At 45.9% G+C, this 14,311-nt stretch overlaps 1 protein-coding gene across 2 annotated transcripts in view; it reads left to right on the top strand.

Annotated features, from left to right (window-relative positions):
* The window catches only part of LOC141147503 (uncharacterized), a 72,241-nt gene that overhangs the window by 35,773 nt on the left and 22,157 nt on the right, over window positions 1–14,311 (top strand). For both annotated transcript variants that reach the window (XM_073634735.1, XM_073634736.1), the window contains one exon: window positions 3,184–3,307. In XM_073634735.1, the coding sequence (XP_073490836.1) occupies window positions 3,184–3,307 (124 nt within the window). The remainder of the gene's footprint in view (window positions 1–3,183; window positions 3,308–14,311) is intronic.

Below are 14,311 nucleotides of genomic sequence, written 5' to 3'. Positions count from 1 at the left end.
TAACTAAATATCAATGTGATGATAAATATTGAGCACACACATTATACATTCTGAATATAAAAAATAAAATAAAAACAAAATAAAAAACTAAACAAGTGACCCTCTGATGATGTCATGAGTGACGAAACGCGTCAGGGTGGAGCTACACGACGTACACACATCAGGTCATTCAAGGAAAGCCAGTAGGTTCCTATCGTAAGCAGCAGGAGACGCTGTTAGCCTGATGTGAACTGTGAACTGTGAACTGTGTTTTTTATTTTGTAAGTGTACACCCTGAAGGGGGGTTCTCCCTTCCTTTTATCTTTAATAAAATGTGTTAAATGGGATTACGCTATGTTTGCCCCTTTCTGTTTTGGCTTATAACACCGATCCGCTGGCAAGCTGTTCTGATCGTCCATCAAGGAAGAGCATCGGCGGTGATTTCCATGGGTTATGACCAACACACTTAAATCAAGGTTGGATTCGGTAAGAGTTTTACAAGAGGGGGTTTCCTTGCACACCCCCCCTCTCTTCCTTCCAAGCACGTGTGACATGAAATAGTATAGAATGAAAATGGCTATCTTCGTTGATTACACTCTATAGACTGTCATAAGAATTCATTCAGGATCATCCACGTCAGCATTTAAAAGTGTACACGGACTTTATTATATGATTTTATTATATGACAATCTTTAGGTTGTTGTATTTAGGACTAATCAGGTTTTAGCGCTGCCATTAGCCTTTTTATTTATGTTTTAGCAGAGTTGTCTCTAATCTAGAGACACTTTTCAGGCAGCAGCTGTTGCCATTAATTTTGGCTGCTTACTTCTATCTTGCCTTACACATATTTCCTTAAGTGCTTGTGGTTGAATGTGACATTAGGCCTTGTCAGATTCAAGTTCGCTATACTTACTATTAAAAACCCAGGTTCTCTCCTAGCCAGGCTTAGGGAAAGCTTTTGGTTCGCCTGGAATGACTCAGCAATTACCTATTTGGGGATCAAACTGACCCCTGGGATTGAACTCCTCCACCAAGCAAACTACCCACTACAAAAAACTGGAGGAAGACCTCTCCAGGTGGTCCTGGCTCTCCCTATCCTGGTTGGGCAGAATTAATACGATTAAGATGACCTTACTCCCCCGCATCTTATACTATTTTAGAGCCCTCCCATCCCTGTTGACAAAGTTTGCCTAAAACATTTCCAAGCCAAACTCATCAAATTCATATGGGGCAAAGGGGGCCACATTTTTTCCAAAGCAGTCCTATCTAGAACTAGAGTGGAAGGGGGATTCCCAATCTGCTTTGGTACTTCCAAGCAGCCCAGCTGGCTCAGATATCAGTGGTGTATTAACGCTGGGAACAACCCGACTGGATACACATCGAGAGGTAGGCGGTCCCCCTTCACACACTGGACTACCTCCTCTGGAGCCCTAAGAAGCTGAGACCTCCAATCCTTTCCCGAACACTGTCACACTCATTCCCTTTTTGGGATAGCCTGAAAAGCAACAACTAACTGACCTCCCACACAGAACCGCTACAACACTTATTTCACAATCCGGCGTTCCCCTGGGCCTTAACATAAAAGCCTTCAAGTGGTGGCTCGACAAAGGGCTATACAGAATAGGACACTTCCTTAGACCTCTTGGCCCTCTCTTTAAAGCATTCTGTGTTAGTAACCTAGATATGCCTGCATCCAAATTCTTTAGATTCTCCCAGATCTCAAACATTTTACATAAACGTTGCAAAACACTTCCAAACCCCCCAAATAACTGCATATGAACAATCGTGTGGCCAAGCTGATGAACAGAGGGGGGGGAATCTCGGTGAAATACAAAGCACTGTCATCCACGCAGTCCAAGACACCTTACATGCTGGTCTGGGAGGACGATTTTTCCCAACATTGGAAACTGGAAACTTGAAACTGGAAACAGGAATTTCTCCCAATCTTACAAAGGCATTCTCAATTCCGGCATCATGGAAGCAAGTATGAAAGTGTTAACTAGATGGTACCTAGTCCCTTCAAAGCTGGCCAAAATATTTCCATCAGCATCCCCCCTCTGTTATCGGGGATGTGACCTAAGGGGCGATATGGTCCATGTGTGGTGGACTTGCCCCATTTCTGGTGCAAGATCTTCTCATGGATCCGCAAAATCACCTCAATCTCTGTTTTAACGTCCCCCCTCATAGCACTCCTTAACTTTCCAGTGAAGGAGGCCTCCAGGATTACACAACGTCTCTTTTTTATCTTCCTAGGAGCCAAGCTCACCCTGGCTAAAAATTGGAAAAAAAACATCTGTCTTAACTTCTAGCAAAAAGAAAGATCTGGATTATGAACCAAGAGAAGATGGCAAGTGTAATCCTGGACTACTCTGACAAATTCAAACACACTTGGGAACCCTGGGTAACATTTGTAGGAGGTACCCTTTAACATTGACCTCGACTGTAACTACTACTCGCTCATTCCCCCCCAGTCGACTCCCATTCTTCTCCACATCCCTTTTCATCTCTTTTTTTTCCTTTCTTTCTCTTTCTGTTACCTCTCTCTGTTACATACTGGGCCTCGGCCTGGTTAGAGTTTATACAAGGATGTGCAACTCTTGGAATTTCTTCGGGCTGGGGGTGCTGGGGTGTGGGGAGCCCTGCCACAGTGTGACCCCTTTTGGGGTGGCGGAGCTTTCCCCTCTCTCCCCCCTTGTCATTCCACACGCCAATGACATTTATTGCTAGACACCGAGAGCGCAATTGATATCCGGAATCCCTGACCAATTTGCACTGCAGGTTTTGTTTGATACGTATAAAATATTTTGTACAACCCTTCTTGACTTATATGTTATCCATGTGACCATGTTGGTCGACTCGGGGCTAATGACCCTTATTGTATCTTTGTTTTTAGCTGTTTTTTTTCTTGAAAATAAAATATATTGAAACTAAAAATCACTTCAAGTATCAAGCAACTACACTCAATATAAATAGGGAAGGAAGTGAGGGCAGATGTTCAATAGAGCCAGTAGTGACCATCACAAATGGTTATGCAATAATCTTATTCAAAATTCTAGTTTTTTTTTTTTGGATTAGAAATAAATAGGTTGAGCTGAAAAATAGGTGGAACTTGATTTTCTAATTAATGATTTCAAGTAATTTGTTCATTAGAATTTTTTAGGACATTATTTTGTAGCTAGTTATCAAAAGACCTTATTCTTGCAGGTAATCTTCTCCCACTGGGGCAAGCAGTGCAAGGTACCAGGGGATTCGAACTTCTTGACAGAATTTTTAAATCAGAGAAATTAGTGAAATACTCCGATTTCATAGTCCCGGTCTATGTGCACAGGTAAGTGAAAGACTCCTCTATTTTCTAGTCTCGTTTTTAAGTTAAACAGAGTATACTATATTACCAAAAGTATTGGGACATCCCAGTCTTAGTCTGTAGGGTTCACTATTGAGTTGGCCCACCCTTTGCAACTATAACAGCTTCAACTCTTCTGGGAAGGCCGTCCACAAGGTTTAGGAGGGTGTCTATGGGAATGTTTGACCGTTCTTCCAGAAGAACATTTGTGAGGTCAGGCACTGATGTTAGAGTAATGAAAAGAAACAAAAAGAGCGCACCAGCCTAGTGCATTATCCTTGACAGATTTATTAATTAAAAGCAAGATAAAATCTACTCACAAAGGTCGAAGAAAAAATCGCATTGTATATGGCACAGAGGCAAATAGTCCAGTGGTAGCAGTTTTCCAGGTCCCAGGAAGGAGGCATACGGACTACTGCTGGCTAATGCGTTTCGAAAGCTACCCTTCTTCATCAGAGCCTACTGATGTTAGAGTGAAGGCCTGGCTCGCAGTCTGCGCTCTAATTCATCCCAATTCCAATGTAAGAGCTGATTGGTGGAAAGGCGCACACCCCCATCCACACAGCAGAAGAACTGTGTTCTGAATAGACAAGCTTCGTTCTGAGCTCTCCCCCTCTCCCTACCGACACAAATGTATCTCATGTGTCATGAAAATGTTTTAAAAATGTCTCATGCTGATAACAGAGGAATGACGCCTCAGAGAGAAATGACACTTAGAGCTTTGGAGAGAAATACAGTAAGTAAACATTGCAGGTATATGTGCTTTGCTCAAATTCCATGACTGGGATTTAAAACCACTTTAACCAGTTCCTGACCGGTCGCCACAGTTATACTGCGGTGGGATGGCTTCCCTGAGCAAGCCGTCGTAGCTGTACATCGGCCCTTTAAGACAATGACCGCCAGGCACCCGCGATTGCTCGCGACAGAGTGAGAACCGGGATCGGTTTGTGTGAACACACAAATCCTGGTTCTCTCAGGAGAGAGGAGACAGATCATGTGTTCATACTAAGTATGAACACCGAGCGGTCTCCTACCCTAGTCAGTCCCATCACCCCCCACAGTTAGAACACATCTAGGGAACACATTTAACCCCTTGATCGCCCCCCTAGTGTTAACCCCTTCCCTGCCAGTGACATTTATACAGTAATCAGTGCATTTTTATACCATCAACCGGTGTATAAATGTCAATGGTCCCAAAAATGTGTCAAAAGTGTCTAATTTGTCGGCCACAATAACACAGTCCCGATAAAAATCGCAGATCACCGCCATTACTAGTAAAAAAAATAATAATCATAAAAATGACATACAGTAATTCTATCCCCTATTTTGTAGACACTATAACTTTTGCGCAAACCAATCAATATACGCTTATTGAGGTTTTTTTTTTACGAAAAATATGTAGAAGAATACATATCAGCCTCAACTGAAGAAAAAATTATTAAAAAGATAAAATATAAATTTTGAATATTTATTATAGCAAAAAGTAATAAATATTGTGTTTTTTTTTCAAAATTGTCACTCTTCTTTTGTTTATAGCACAAAAAATAAAAAGGTGATCAAATACAACCAAAAGAAAGCTCTGTTTGTGGGAAAAAAGGGACATAAATTTTGTTTGGGTACAGCGTCGCACGACCGCGCAATTGTCAGTTAAAGCGACGCAGTGCCGAATCGCAAAAAGTGCTCTGGTCAGGAAGGGAGTAAAATCTTCCGGGGCTACGTGGTTAGTGGTTAAGGTCCTTGTGGGTCAAAACATCTCATGTTTAGCTCTATTTTGGAATGTGTGTACTCCTTTGGATTGAATAAAGATTGATTTTTTTTCACAGAATTTTTATTGGATTTTTTACATATACTGTACAGCATTATACCCCAAAGGGGGGAAGGGAGAGGGGTGGGCATGAGAACAATATAGCATAACATAGGATAGGCATTGTTGGTGAAAAGTGGTGCCCTAAGAATAGGCCATCTTGACATCACCTAGGATCCATAGAGAGTCGTTGTAAGACCCAGTATGGTTGGTAATTTATTGTGACAACCTGCAACCTACATATACCAACTCTTTTTGGTGGCCTGTGTCCTGTAGCACCACCGTGTGAGTATAGTAAGGCCTCTAGCAAATGTCTGATGGCATCCTCATATCAAGATGGCTGCACCAAAGTGCTTTTGTTATAGACAGCAATTGCTTCATTTCCACCACACCCTCCCGAGGTCACTTCCTGTTTAATCACCAAAAAGAGGTTCCAGAGAGAACATGCTCAGTTGTTTTAGAGCTACCCAAAGTGTGTACCTGTTCCTTGCTGTGTGATATTGTTACCTGACCTTTGCTATGTTTATTGACTCTGATCCTTTGCTGCCTGCCCTGACCTTCAGCTACGTTTGACTACGTTCCCTTTTGTACCACGTTTTTGGAAACTGCGCTGGATTCACCTCCTGAGCATCCTTATCCAAGGTGTGTACCCCTGCTATTGGGTTCCACATACCCAAACATTGACATTTATATATAGGCATGTGGGTTAGGAGATCAGGAGCGACATCTATGCAGTGTCTGGAGGACACACCGGGGGTGGGGGGCACCTTACAGGCAGGCGGTACAATAAAGATTGATTTTATTAACATTCACCTGGTTGCCGACTCCACCTTGCATTGGCAGCTTAGCATACAATTTTCCAGACGTCTCCATTTTACAATTGAAGGATGTTGGGCAGGAAGGTGTGACAGGGCCACCCACCAAATAAATGCTGGCCAGTTCATTAGGAACCAGACAACATTATTTTAGTGTTTGGCCAGCTTTAAGGTGCAGAGACAAACCAAAGTCTCAGCACAGCACAAAGGAAGCTGAAGACCTCCAATGTGTCTCAGCAATCAATAACCAATCTTTACAATGGAAGGTGCACATTTCCAGAATGTATAACTGTTAGCATGGGGGAATTACATTTTGTATAATTACTTTCACTAATGCCGCGTACACACGAGCGGACTTTACGGCAGACTTTGCCCGGCAGACTTTTCAACAGACTTTATGATGGACTTTCCGAATGAACGGACTTGCCTACACACAATCCACCAAAGTCCATCGAATTCGTACGTGATGACGTACGACCGGACTAAAACAAGGAAGTTCATAGCCAGTAGCCAATAGCTGCCCTAGCGTGGCTTTTTGTCCGTCGAACTAGCATACAGACGAGCGGACTTTTCGACCGGACTCGAGTTCGACGGATAGATTTAAAACATGTTTCAAATCTAAGTCCGTCCAACTTTTGAGAAAACAAAGTCTGCTGGAGCCCACACACGATCGAATTGTCCGACAAAATCCCGTCCGCCGGGCAAAGTCTGCCGTAAAGTTCACTCGTGTGTACGCGGTATAAGTGTTAACATGATGGAATTGCTCTTATGTGTGAGTTAGCCAGAGGCCAAAGTGTTATACCAGGCCCTACACCAGAAGAACACCATCTTGACTACGAAGTCATTTCGAGGGAAGTAGCATGAAACACTGATTTTCCTCCACCAGTTCTTTACACATGTTACACTTTACACTTGCTCTACAGGCCAAAAGCATGAAGGAAAGCTCCTGTATACTTTGCAAGGCCTTGTACACTAGTGTCCAGGCTGAGTCCATAGGAGGGTTTTGCTACACAGCAGACCCTAACTTTGGGTCCCTGCCAGTAGAAAAGTAGACCATACAGCCTCCAATACATCCCTCCAACAGAACCTTCATCAAAGGCCACCACTACCTGCTTTCCCAAACTGGCTGTATCTCCTTCCTTTTACATGTCACTCTCCATTAGCCAGAACATTAACATGAAGGTTTACACTTCGTTCCCCGCTCCCCATTCACTGTAGGGCTTCACTTTCTCTCTGTACTCCCAGTAAATCAGACTTGACTGTTCACTTAACCAGCAACTTTATTTACTAAATAAAGTTGGCATAACATATAAGACTTCTTCAAACAGCTAGATTCTAGCACTCACATGGCAACACAACAGTTCATCACATGGATAGCATTCCTTTTTTAAGCAGGCAGTAAGTAAAACAGGAATCAGGGCTATGTATGGTGTCTCATGCATTTAGCTTGTAATAGTTCCCAGCCAATGGTAAATGCCAACCAATAGTGATTCTTCTCCTCGATGCCATGTATTCTCTGGTCCTTTCTCAGACATTGAAGAATGAGGGAGTCCATGCACCCCAAGTTTGCAGAGGCATTAGAAGCAGACTCCTTAGGATCACTGAGGATTAGAGTACCTGGAACTGCCTCCTCCCAGCCACGTACTACTCGCAAGGGTTCTGGCATTTACCGTAGCTTGTAATAGTTCCCAACTAGGGATGAGCCGAACACCCCCCTGTTCGGTTCGCACCAGAACATGCGAACAGGAAAAAAGTTTGTTCGAACACGCGAACACCGTTAAAGTCTGTGGGACACGAACATGAATAATCAAAAGTGCTAATTTTAAAGGCTTATATGCAAGTTATTGTCATAAAAAGTGTTTGGGGACGGGGGCGTGGCCTGACCTGGCATGGAGACAGTCGCCTAATCTCGGAGCTCCGTCCGCCACAGGATAAAGCTACCTAAATATCGAGGTACCAACGTCTTGCACCCACACTAAACTATGGGGACAGCATCACGGAACTCGTCGGCATCACGATCGAGATCCCCGAGAGATCTGGCCGGGACACAGGGGCAGAACATCCCTGAGATGTTCTGGATGGGCAGAGGCAACATGGCGCCCTCCCGCCAGACGTCGGCTCACTCCTCACAGCCACCCTCACAACCGCAATATCAATTAGTAATTCTGCCTCAAACGAACGACGGGGGTGATGGGATAGAACTCAGGCCCCATCCGCCCCTGAACATTCAAGACCTCCGCTCCATAGCGGAGGATATCAAGGGTACACTGTCGGCGGCCATTTCCGACCTCAAACTTGAACTCAGATCGCTTAATGACAGGGTGCAGGTGATAGAAAAGGCCACAGAAAAGCAGGAATTCAATATTCAATCGGTCACAGAAGATTTGGACTTTCACACCAGGCAGATGAGGGATATGCAGAGGCACCTGGAGGACCTCGACAACAGGGGCAGAAGGCATAACCTTCGCGTCAGAGGCCTTCCAGAATCGATAGACGGAGAGCAGATCTCCACAGCTGTGATATCTATCTTTAACAACCTCCTCAACCGCCCTACCCAAACCCCCATAGCCATGGAACGTATTCACCGGGCCTTGCGCCCTAAGGGCAGGGAGACCGACCCTCCAAGGGACATAGTCTGCTGCATTGTGGACTTTAGACTCAAGGAGGACATTATCAAAATGGCGCGGGGCAGAACACAGATAGTGTATGAGGGTACGCAGGTACAAATCTTTCAAGACCTCTCCGGAATCACGCTCCAACACAGGCGCGACCTCAGACCTCTGTTGGAGGCCCTGAAGGACAAACAAATAGCCTATAAATAGAAATTTCCCTTCTGCCTCCAAGCTACTGCTCATGGCCGTACTGCCATCCTCAAGGTTCCAGAAGACCTACCCTATTTTTGCGCCACCCTTGGTATTCCATCAGTGCCAGTTCCCAATTGGTACGCAGCCTTTCGCCCCCCGGAATTCTACCCGGGAGATGATGGGAGAAGATCCTATGGAGACACAAGCGCCTCCGCCCGCCAGGGCGCGATCTCCTTCAGCGTGCAGAAACCATGCCTCACACCGTTCCAACTACCAGGCTAACAGTCCTGACCGCTCGCTGAGATCCAGGGGCCCAAGAAGGGATCGTCACAGGCATGTTTGAAATACGCCTGTAAGACGTCCCTCTGTCTCTTTCGGGATCGATCCTGTCTGCTAGCTCCAGTTTACAGAACAAACCCCAGTTATACGTTTAATCTTTTTCGTTTTACACACTTTTTCTTGTTGTTTTTTTTTTGTTTCTTCTGCACACTAGTCATTGGAGTATACCCTGGAAGCCCATCTCTAATTGTTTAGAAAGGTCGCCTGCGGACACCTCTGCCCTTGCACCTCTTTGAACTTTCCTCACACCATTAGCTGCGAGGACAAAACTGTTCGCTCCTGGGACACTCCCATCCACCGCCCTTCAGACCAACACTGAAGCCCGCTCGGATTGATGTCCACGCCCCTTCCAGCAGGACTCCAACCGAACGCTCTTTCCCTCCCTCACAACTACAAGACCCAGAATGCTACCCGGCATCACAGCATGCCTGCGTCTTCAAGGCGCCTACGCAGACAGCTACGGTATGTGCAGAGAGGAGCTCCAATCAGCCTTTGATACCACGTCTCTATACAGGGACCCTGCACGCTTCTCCGTCGAAAGGTCACAGTCGGGACCTCCACAACAACCCCGGTCTTGCGATAGACAACACATCGGCCCTCATCTACCAACCGCACCGGACTTCATTCAATATGGAGGGCATCACACTTCATCCACCGGCGGGACGATATGCTGGACAAGCCCCGTATCAGTGAGCTCCATGCTGATTGGAGTTTGGCCCTCATGGTTACTCCAAAATGTGCTGCCACTATTTTGAGCAGTACACTTTCGAGCTTGATTCTGCTAACCCTGGAAAAATCAATTTCAAGTTGCTATCTTGGACTCCATCCATACCCTGCCAACACCGACTCCCACTTTGGTGGGAGTGACAAAGTACTTCCTGAGTAATTGCAGGCGAATCAGACCCTCACCACTTTGCTGGGCTAGGGACTGATGGACCTTAATAATCAGCACTTGAAGTCGCTTCACCTAAGGGTATATTTATGTTAATCTTTTATTGTTTTTTTTATATTTTGACGTTCTGCTGACTCTCAGCACCCTAGGGTGCTCACAGTGATACCTGAACCCAGGCTAGCCCCATGAAGTCCCTTTCGCACACGCCTAAACAATACCCTGAAGCTACATTCCTCACCCATTCGCTTCATATCCTCCTGTGGCGGAGGACTTTCTACCCTCCTTCGTCACATACCCTCGCGTTCTTCTCCATCGCCTGGTTTTAGGTCAACTCCCACACAGACCTGTTGTGGGTCTCTACGTCCCTTTAGGGACGTGGTGCCTCACGCAGGACCTGTACCCCACTGATCTATAGTTAGGGAGGTCAGTGGACATAAGATTCCACTCCTCATCGGTACATTTCTCATAGATCACACGGGTGTATCCTACACCACTTCGACAGCTCACCTAAACACACCCACCCTCCCCCCACTTCCCTACCTTGGCGGACATGACGGACGCACCCTCAACTCAGGGTCTCTCATCTTCCGTAACCCAATCACTTAAATTACACTCGGTGAACATAAGAGGTCTTAACACCCCTGAAAAACGTTCGAAACTACTACTCTCCCTCCAACAGTCTCGTACACACATTGCGCTCATACAGGAAACACACTTCCGCACAGACTCTATCCCTAAACTGCAAAGCAACTACTTCCCCCTGGCGTTTCACTCCTCAAATGTGGAGGCAAAATCCAAAGGGGTCACGATCCTAATCTCAAAACACTGCCCACTCCAGATAACAGACACGGTAAAAGACCCCCATGGACGATATCTCTTTATAAAAGGCACCATACATCAACTACCGTACACCATTGCGAACATTTATGCCCCCAACACAGGCCAAGTCCCCTTTTTCAAGAAGACTCTGCAATTGCTAGCTGGCTTCCAAGCTGGGACACTTATCGTTGGCGGGGATTTTAATATCCCACTGAACCCGTCGATAGATACTTCGAACGGGTCCTCCTCCATCTCATACGGAGCCCTAAGGGCCATTAAAATTCAACTAAGTAATCTGCTTCTACATGACACTTGGCGTACAATGCACCCCAAGGAAAAGGATTACACGTATTATTCGCCGCCACACGATAAGTATACCAGATTGGATCACTTCTTTCTTTCCCAAAACGATCTGAATAATCTTACCAAAGCCACCATTGAACCATCCCTTCTCTCGGATCACAATCCCATCTCTATGACCCTACACCTACAGACAGGGTCTCCAAAGACGCATATATGGCGTCTAGACAGCTCCCTACTGACAGATGAGCTCAACATGAACAGAATGACTAAATGTCTAACCGACTACTTTACCATAAACTCCACTACTGACGTCTCCCCCGTGACCGCGTGGAATGCCCACAAATGTGTCATTAGGGGAGAACTGCTCTCTATAGCTGCTAACCGTAATAAACTAAAACACGCACGCATCACCGAACTCACCGCTCGCATACACAAGTTGGAACAGGCCCACAAAGCTTCCACTGCAACAGCCTCGCTATCTGAACTGACACAGGCCAGAGAGGATCTTTTGGACGTATTGAACAAAACACTAAAGCGTAAATTCCTGCTAACACAAAAATTGTATTATGAATATGGTAACAAATCCAGCAAGCTGTTAGCTAGAGCACTCCATTCCAAAAAGGCCTCGCATACTATACACAAAATTTCTAACGCGGCTGGGGAAATTTTCGTTAAAAATGATGATATCTCAAAACAATTCGTACAATACTTCACCAAACTGTATAATTTAACCTCAAATCAACACGCCAACGTCCCACTGAACAGAAAAACCACCCTCTTGAACTTCCTAGAACAATACGGGCCGACACCGATCTCTGCAGAAGACGCAAACTCCTCAGATACACCCCTCACTACAAACAAACTCTCTGCAGCACTAAGACAAATGAAGACAGGTAAAAGCCCCGGTCTCGACGGCCTCTCAACTTGCTATTACAAATCCTTCCCTTCACTCTTGCTGCCGCAGCTTGAGAAAGCCCTTAACGCTCTAACCCCCTCCACAGACACCTACAATGAAATGCTTACGGCCCACAACATCACTCTCATCCCCAAAAAAGACAAAGATCCCACCCGAGTGACGAATTACCGCCCCATCTCCTTGCTAAACGTGGACCTCAAACTTTTTGCGAAAGTTCTAGCGAACAGACTATTGCCCTTCCTCCCATCTTTAATATCGCTTGACCAGGTAGGTTTTGTCCCAGGTCGAGAGGCAAGGGACAACACCACCAAAGCCCTGAACATACATCACTGGCTCACGAAAACATCTACGAAAGGATTCTTCCTTTCACTGGATGCAGAGAAGGCGTTCGACAGGGTAGCATGGGACTACATGGAGGCCACCCTTCAGGCGATAGGCCTGCCACCAAGCTTGCTCAGAATGATTTTAGCCCTTTACGCCGCCCCGACAGCTAGGGTTCGGATCAACGGCGGGCTATCGGACGCCTTCTCTGTATCCAATGGAACTAGACAGGGATGCCCTCTGTCACCGCTCATATTTATTCTAACCCTGGAACCCATGTTACGCAAACTCAAAGACAACCCCACTATCAAGGGTGTAGATATTCATCGCAAACAGTACAAACTGACCGCATATGCAGACGACATACTACTATTTCTGACAGACCCCATCACATCTATCCCCAACCTTCTCGCCGACTTCAAGCTCTTCCACTCCCTCTCCAACTTGCAAATTAACTTTGACAAATCCAAAGCCCTGAACATTACCTTACCCACCGATACAGTTGACCTCTGTAAACTTAATTTCCCATTCGGGTGGGAACGCTCAGCCATCTCATACCTTGGAATTCAGATCACAACTGACCTACGGAATCTGTACTCCAGTAATTTTGCTCCCCTGATTCTGTCCATCCAAAAAGACCTACAAAAATGGCATCTTGGCACCTTCTCTTGGCTGGGCAGAATCGCTATATTGAAGATGAACGTACTACCCAGAATCCTATATCTTCTCCAAGCCATACTAATCAGGTTACCACCGACATTCTTCTCATCTTACAAACGTATCTGCAGATCATTCATTTGGGCATCTAAACAGCCGAGACTTAACTGGGACAGGTTAGTCCTGCCCAAATGATTGGGTGGCCTGGGACTCCCAGACCTCCCGAAGTACCATTGGGCTTGCCACCTAACTAGATTAATTGATTGGCACAAACACTGTCTGCGAAAAGAGTGGGTAGTACTAGAAGATTCCTTTGCGGATCTCCCACTTGTCAACTCCCCTTGGATTCACAGTAGACATACTCCGGAAGCCTTTTCGTCCCACCCCTTTATCGGTGCCACCCTAACAATTTTTAAACGGGTATGCAAGACACTCCACATAACCCCAGCTCTGGGCCCCATGACACCTTTAGTTACCAACCCTGAATTCCCCCCGGGTCTACTGTACAAAGACCCCGCAATGGCTACGGATGACGCTCCAACAAGGGCCCACTGCTGTTTTCACAACGGCTCCCTGCTTTCCCACACAGATCTCACCACGACACTCTCTGAATATCATTTTCCTTTCTTCAAGTACCTTCAACTGCGACATTTCCTCCAACCCCATACAGGAGATCACCCCTGTGGCAGAGATCGCACCCCACTAGAACTCCTATGCTCTGATAAAGAACCCCAAGATCACCTGATAGCCTGCACATACTCCCTCCTGTTCTCTCAACATAACATCAAACAAGACAAGCTAGTTCAACAATGGGAGACAGATCTAGCACTAGACCTTTCCGCACAGGAATGGGACTCCATTTTCACCCTCATGCACAAGGGGTCCATGAGCGTTTCCACGCAAGAGAACAGATACAAGCTGTTCTCTCATTGGTATAGAACACCTGATAAGGTTCATCACTTCTGCCCAGCCGTCCCCCCAACCTGTTGGAGGTGTGGCTCCTCCAAGGGCAATCTACTGCACATATGGTGGTAATGCGATCTCATACAGCCGTTTTGGAAGGAAATTCACCGGCTGATTACTCAAATTTCCTCATACACACACGCCTTCACCCCTGAAAGATATTTACTCCACCACACCTCAGTCTCGACGAGATCCTACAAAAAGTCACTCACCATACATTTAGTCAATGCAGCCAACCTCTGCATCCCTGCTTTCTGGAGGAATGTGACACCCCCCACAATCTCAGACTGGATCCGGAGGGTAGATAAAATAGCTGAGATGGAAAAAATTATTAGCCAAGCCAATGATAACACTGA

The sequence above is a fragment of the Aquarana catesbeiana genome, linkage group LG06, assembly GCF_042186555.1.
Source record: "Aquarana catesbeiana isolate 2022-GZ linkage group LG06, ASM4218655v1, whole genome shotgun sequence".
NCBI lineage: Eukaryota > Metazoa > Chordata > Amphibia > Anura > Ranidae > Aquarana > Aquarana catesbeiana.
Note: the sequence above shows the minus strand (reverse complement) of the source record. Positions and strands in the feature narration are given on the sequence as shown.